Below are 7,159 nucleotides of genomic sequence, written 5' to 3'. Positions count from 1 at the left end.
GCCATGCTGGGCATCATTCCACCGGCGCAGAGTCCTGTCGGGCGGCCCTGCTTTTTGCCGGTGCGCATGGCTGGCCTCGCCCCACATCCACACCCCCTTCTCCCCACCGGAATCCCGATGCCACTCAGGTGTTTATGAACTGCTTGTCCTCACCCACCCTGCTCCCCACCCACCGCCCATGCAGACAGGGAGAGGTGAACTTCACCTTCATCTCTGGATCTGCCTGGGAAGACTGGAGCTGGTCTCTTCCACACGGGCAGGAGGCAGGGAGCCGCAGCTTCTGATGGCTTCTGGTGGCGGCTTGCTGAACTGGCTCAGGACGGGGCTGCCTTGGTGGCCGGCACAGCAGAGGCGCAGGGAGAAGTTGGATAATAAACTTCGGTTGTGTTACTCACCCTGTTGGGTTTCCTTATAATGAAAAGCCACCTACTGGAATCCTATCAAAAAAGTGGGAAAGCAAAAGAAAGAATGGGAAGGCAGCTGGCACTTTTTCCCCTCACGTTGGGTGCAGTTTGCTCACAGGGTGACCTGCCTGGGCCCTGTCATCGGTGACTAGCGGCCCCTGGGCTAAGCCCCAGAGGTCGTATCACTCAAGACTCGGTGTAAGTTGACACCTGCCACTCTGTGGGGGACACCTGCGTCTGGGAGCATTTTGTGAATCTCTCCTGTGTACAAAGCATCAAACAAAGAAGTGACCTTGAACACAGACCAGGTGTCCCCAGGATGGGCCACGTCCCCTGACAAGGTACAGCTCTGTGGGTGCACTCAGGGCCCCCGGAGAAGGAGGGCCTGGCTGCCAGGACACCGGGGGTATGAAGAGAAGCCAGGACACTCGCCCCTGCCTTGCCCACTGCCGCCCAGCCCCTGTGCCCTGCTCAGTGCAGAGCGTAGAGCAGGCGACAGCTTGACACGGAAGCCACCCGAGACCGAGGACATTTCAGGGGCCGGCAGGTTTCTCTGGCATTTTCTGTGACACTTCTGCCTCTCCTTCCACAGCTGAGTCCCCCACCCCCGTGGTCCCATCTGCCCACTCAGTTTCAGCTTCCTCAAAACGCTGCTGTTCGAGCAGCTGCTGCCGTAGCCTCTGTGCCTCCCGACGTCACTCACCTGCTCCCCACGTCGTGGGGGCTCGGTGCCACAGGCACGGCCCACGCTTCTGCTCGGCTGGGTCCCAGTTCCCCGCAGAGCTCACCCTCGGGCGCCGGGCTGGGGCCCGTGTCCTTAGCCACAGCACAGTCGTGGGCTCTGCCGAGGAGCTGTTGGCTCTCCAGGGTCGGGGCCTTGTCATGGGTTCAGTTTCCTTCCAGGAGTCCCTGTTGCCACACTCTGCCTGGCTTCAGGTAACCTTTGCAGGGGCAAGAAATAAAAGAACCAGGATAGAGCCAACCAACGCGATGGGACTTTACATTCATGCACACGGACCGTGGCCACGCGAGCCCCCCACTTCCCCCAGCCCCAGGCCAGGTCATCCAGTTCTCGGGGTGACTCGGGATTTAGGTTTGCAGAGGATGTGAGAGTGTGGCCGAGTGGCCAGGACAGTGGGTTTGGACGTGGCCTTTTTTCAAGCTCTCATGTTACGGCACTCTCAGGAACAGCAACCTCCCACTTCTTGGGTTCTTTCAAGCCTGCATTTCAAGAACCCACAAGACACCTGCGAGGGTTGGGGACTTGCCGGCAGAGAGGGAGGGAGGCGAGGGGCCGAGTGAAAGCGAAAGACTGCGGATTCTCACTTCCTCCCGCTTGAAGAAGTGAGGGTGTTAGCCAACGCGGGACCACGCCCAGCTGTGCTTAGCACTAGCACTTGCACAATTCCTTGCACGTGTCTGAGTCTGTACTGCAATCACATGACAACCGCGAGTTAGTTGTAAGTGTGTTTGATTTTTAGATCGGGACTCACAGGAAAGATCGATAGAGACGAATACAAAGGACGAGAGTGGAAGCGCTACACAGCTCAGCCCATCGTGACAAAGGCATCACCGGCCCGTGGGGAAGGCAGGGGGTGCAGGGAATTCCACGGAAGACACGCACTGCTGGGAAAGGGAAGTTCTCAGGGCGGGGCGCCTTCCCAAGCCTGTAACACGAAAGCCGTAGAGGAGAAGCTCACCGATTCGGTCACAGACTTAAAACGAATGTGTGTAAAAAATAATTTCAGTTAACGGCAAACTGAAAAATATGTTCGAAATACACATGGCAAAGGTGATGCCCTTGTTTGTAAGGAGTTCTCAGGAATTGTACGCAGCGCATTTGGGTAAACGCCCCAAATTGAAGTCGTCAGGGTGAACGTGCAGAGGACAGCTGTCCTCTGACCCTCGGCACCTTCTCCTTCTCTGGGACCAGACCCATGATTTCCTGCTTAACCCATGGTCCTGGGGTTCAGGTGGGACAGGCGGGGCCCCTAGGCCAGGAGTCCTCAGCTGATCAGGCCTGTCCACTCGGCAGCAGCCCTCTGTGGATTCCGCAAGATCCGCTCAAGGATGAGCATGTGACCCAACTTGACCCCTGACGTGTTCTGGGGTGACCACAAAAAAAACTGATTTCTCTTTCTGCTGGATTTGTCATTATGATGATACAAACCTGGACTTCCCAGGGCCCATGACATGAAAACCAAGTGTGAAACTACCGGAAGAAGGTAGAGGTGGGGAAAGACCTAGTTTCGGAATGACATTTGCTAGGCCTTGGGTCTGACCTCGGCTTAAAGAAGCCCTTTCGCCTCCCTGGGTCTGTCATGTGTGAGCCCCTTTGTTCTCTTTCTGTCGAGTCAAGTGTGGCTCTCTGTCACTTGGAACCGAAAAGTCCCAACTCATTCAAGCAACACATACACGTGCAGACACACAGAGGAAAGAAAAAAGGCACATGTCCCATGAAAAAAACAGTCTGAATTACACCAGTAATTTAAAAACGCAGAGAGAGGGGAGACATATCTTGTCACTTGCACTAGAAAATCCCCGGTGTTGCCAGTGTTTGGGGAAATGAGTGACCTTGTAATCAGTCGATGGAAAGTCAACATTTCTCGAGGGCAGGCAGTCACGTGTGGCGGAACCACGCCTGCAATTCCCCTTCCAGGGATCCCAGGATGTGTCCAGAGACTTGGCTCTAAAGTGTTCACCACAATGTTGCTTAAAATAGCGAAGAGACTGGAAGCGGCAAAGACGTGGCATGAGAAGGCACTGAGAAAATGCAGGGCAGGGCACCGTTCACTGGGATACTGTGTAGCTATTCAAATGACTTTGTAGAAGCAGGCGTCTGGGGTGGAAAAGCACTCCTGATATGTTACTGGATTAGTTTTCCATTGCTGTGTAACCCAACACCCATCAATCAGCCTGCAGGACTGTGGGGCTGAGGTGGGCGTGGCTGACCCCCCACCTGGGCTCCTTCCCGGTTGTGAGGAGTCTGGTTCTTGGAGGCAAGAACCAGGTGCCCGTTACCTGCTGGCTGTCAGCTGGGAACTACCCTCTGCCCCTGGACCCTGCCAGCGTCCCTGGCCATGCAGCCCCGTCACCCCCAAAGCCAGCAACAGGGAGTCGCCCACGCCAAACCCCTGTCATGCTTTGACTTCCAACGTCAGGAGATGTCCAGTCTCTTGAAAGGGACCGCTTCTGGGTGAGACCCACCCTGCTTTATGAGCATCTCATCTGGGACTGTGGTCCCACCTGCAGAGTCCCTTCCGACCACCACCTGGGGGGGGGGGTGTTGGATTGAATGATGGAGAAGGTATCAAACAGGAGGCGGGGCGTCGTGGGGGCCAGGTTAGAATTTTGCTTGCTACAATGACTAAGTAAAAAAAGAGCCAATCCAAAAAATAATAATAAGAAAAGTATGTATAGAGTGTTCCTATTTTTGTGACGACAAACAAACCAAAAAAGACTGTCCATAAAGCGGAGCCAAAGAAACGTGGTGGAATCCACACCGTCACGTCCTGTCTCGGCTTCCTCCGCTGTAAGGGGGTGAGAAGGTCCCACGCAGGGCGGGCAGCTGACCACAGGACACTGCAGGACACTCAGGACACCACGTGGCCCCGGGGAGCGCCCGGCACCCCGACTGCTTCACAGAGACTGGAAAAACCTGAGATTGAAGTGTGAATAGTGGTATCTCAGCGCAGCAGGATTCTGCGTGGCTGTAAATCCCATTCAGTTCGTGTGTGTGTGTGTGTGTGTGTGTGTGTGTGTTAAACACCTACTGGTTGTGAAACAAAAGTGAGTGAACAACTTACAAGAGGAAACGTGGACCTCGGGGCAGGCCCGGTTGCTGCCGGGCGCAGGCAAAGCGCCGTCCCTGCGGCAGCCCGCCCCGTGCACAGGCCTGGACCGCGGCCTTGGCGAGATCGGAGGCGCAGCGCACGCCACCGGGCCCTCTGCCTCCTCGGGCCGAGGTGACAGCCCCTGGGGTGAGCGCCCCCTTGCGGGAGAGTGAGGACTCAGCCGGTCTCTGGTCCGCGGGCACAGGAGGGCTGTTTTCTCCCGGAATCACCTCGTTCTGGGGACTTCCTCAGGCTCAGCAAGCAACCCAAGAAGGAACTAATTACCAGCAGCTTTTATGGGGTGGAGGGGGCTGGAGAGAGTGTCACTTTCAAGACCTGCCAGTGAAAGGCAGGAAAAGGAAACAAGCAGGACTTTAAAGCCACAGTTCTACTCGGACCTTCTCCTTTGGGAGGGGATAGTGCGCCCCCCTCCCCCCATGTATATGTTCAGCATTTGTGGTCCTCGAGACTCGGGGGTGGGGGGGAGGATGGGAGCCTCGGTGGAAAGGACGAAGGCGCCTGCCTCCCTCGCGGGTCCCACGGAGGCGCCAACCAGGGGAAAGGATGTCAAGTGCTGATTTCTATCACAGAACCGTTCCCACAGTCAGTGTGCCCACGGCGCTCTCCCTGGAAAACGCTATCATTTTTATACAAGGTAGATCATAAAATCTCGTTTTCCCCGGTGCCGGAAACTAGAGAAATAATCCGAGCAAACGCCACGACCCCAGGAGAGGCAGACCCTGTTCTGGAGGCGTCTGGAGAGCTCCCGGACCCCCACCATCTTCACTGGTCTTCTCCCCTCCCCGGGTGACCGTTTCTGCGTCCCTGCACAATGACCCCTCCGTCTCGGTCCCCATGTATATACCTCCCACCTGGGAGGTTGGAGAAGGACCTCATCAAGATGAGCTAATTCATTATGATTCTGCTTGCGGCTTTTCTCATTTTACAGACCGCGGAGGGAAGCAGTGAACGGCTGAAGCGCGGGCCCCAGAAGATGCATCGGTATCTCTTAACTTACGGGGCGGGTGTGTTCCCCCAAAATGGGGCAAGAGCACTTAGGCCCAGTGAGCCCCGCTCCAGCCCCGGCCCCACTGAGGGTCAGGAGTGCAGTCACGCAGGAATGCAGCCTCCCATGGGGGCCGGTTCCAAGGCTTTAATTCGACACACCCCTGTGGAGTGCCCTTTCTCAGAACATTCCCCCAGGCAGCGCACCGGGAGCTGCGGGGAGCTCAGCACCCAGGGGAGAGGGAGGGGCTGGCTGCCCCGTGAGGACAGAAGAGACCTCGGGAGGCGGGGAGAGGAGGGGACAGTTACAGATGAGGCCACAGAGCCATAAGTGAAACGGAGCCTCCTTAGTGGCTGAATGGGGGCCCCAAAAGGGTGTGTACACATCCCGGTCCCTGGGGCCTTGCCATCTCTTGGTGAGTGGTGTTCGATTCAGTGGCAATGTGCCCAGGTAAGGGACTGCCCTTCCCAGCCGCCTTGGATGGTGGAGGTGGTCATGTGGCCAATAAGATAAACAGCATAAGGACTGTGTGACGTCCCAGAAGGAGCCCAGAAAATAAAACGCACCGTTTCCGGTGCGCTTCCTTCCCAGTGCGTGGCCCGGGGTCGGAGGGCTGGGTCCCCACAGACACATGGCACCTCCGGGCCACCCTGAGACCAGGGGACCAGCCCCCGGAGGCTGGGGCGGGGGGGAGAGAGGCCTCCGTCTGTCCCTGGTATGAGCAGGGCCAAGAAAGAAACTGATTTCTGAGGACCAAGCTGGCTTTCAGCAAAGCCTGCCTCTGTCTTTTCCCTGTAAGCATCTCTCTCCAGCACCTGTTGCAGGGTGGGGGGGTCCCCAGACCACTTCGACGGGTTGCTGCCACAGTGGAATTGATTTTTGCTCAACGGGAACATTTTAAAGACAATTCAGTGTGTCCTTGAACACACCCCAGGGGGCTGGGACTTTTTAGTGCTGGTCACCCTGGGAAGGATGGCTTCCCTTGTCAAAGCTCCCATTTTTCAAAAGGTAGAAGAAATCCTGGTGCCGGCGCCCTGGGAGGGGACAACAGCCACCCTGGTCCCTGGGGGATGGAATTGGCAATCACCCCCATATTCTGATCCATGAGGTGGGGGCCGGTCGACCCCTGGTCCCCTTGGGAGCAACCCGCAGCCACCCCTGGTCCGTGTGTCTGTCCGGGCGGTGCGGGGGCGTGGCTACCCCTGGTCTCCCTGGGAAGGGACCCCAGGTCACCCCTAAGGCTGGTCTCCATTGGAGCAGACCTACGGCCGCGCCTGGTCGCCTGGGACCCCATGGAGTCCATCCACAGTCCCTTCTGGTTCCTCTGGTCCGGGCCGTGCGCCCCCGCCCCCAGCAGGCGCCCCCTCGCGGCCCCGCGTTCCGGGACCCCCGGCGCAGGAACCGGCGAGCGCGGGCGCCGCCTCGGGAGTCGCGGGCCCGACTAACCGAGCCCCGCCGTCGCCGCCGGGGTCCGTCCCGTCCCCGCCCCGGTCCCCGCCCCCGGGCCGGTCCCGGCGGGGCGGTCGATGGCCGGGGGGCGGCATGCGGCTCCTGTTCCTGGCGGTGCTGCGGCCGCACACGGGCAACGCGGTCACGGCCCAGCGCATCAGGTAGGTGCCGCGGCGCCCAGCACCGCCGAGCGGCCGGGGCCGGGGCGCGGGTTCGGCCTGGCCTCCGCGATCCGCGCGCGCCAACGGCCGGCCGGGAGGCTGCGGGGGCGCGGAGGGCTGGAGAAGGGCCCCGCGCAGGACCCTGCCCCCACCCCGGCCCCGCAGCTCGGGCTGCGGGGCCGACCGGCTCGGGGAGGATGCTCGCGTGCCGCCCGCGCTGGCCCGCGCGTGCCCGGCCTGGCCGAGGCTTTCTGCGCCCGGTGAGCGCCCTGGCCGCGGGCCTCGGGGACGCTTACCTTCCCTGGG

The 7,159-nt window shown here is 59.3% G+C and overlaps 1 protein-coding gene across 9 annotated transcripts in view; it reads left to right on the top strand.

Annotated features, from left to right (window-relative positions):
• The first annotated feature begins 6,706 nt into the window (after positions 1–6,706).
• The window catches only part of GLT1D1 (glycosyltransferase 1 domain containing 1), a 36,298-nt gene continuing 35,845 nt past the window's right edge, over positions 6,707–7,159 (top strand). For 8 of the 9 annotated variants that reach the window (XM_037161114.2, XM_053669748.1, XM_037161113.2 and 5 more), the window contains exon 1: positions 6,707–6,853. In XM_037161114.2, coding sequence (XP_037017009.2) covers positions 6,786–6,853 — 68 coding nt within the window. In that variant the 5' untranslated portion in view covers positions 6,707–6,785. The remainder of the gene's footprint in view (positions 6,854–7,159) is intronic. The other variant, XM_053669753.1, reaches the window with a different exon arrangement.

The sequence above is a fragment of the Artibeus jamaicensis genome, unplaced genomic scaffold (assembly GCF_021234435.1).
Source record: "Artibeus jamaicensis isolate MK-2021 breed Jamaican fruit bat unplaced genomic scaffold, CSHL_Jam_final contig_525, whole genome shotgun sequence".
Lineage (NCBI taxonomy): Eukaryota > Metazoa > Chordata > Mammalia > Chiroptera > Phyllostomidae > Artibeus > Artibeus jamaicensis.
Note: the sequence above shows the minus strand (reverse complement) of the source record. Positions and strands in the feature narration are given on the sequence as shown.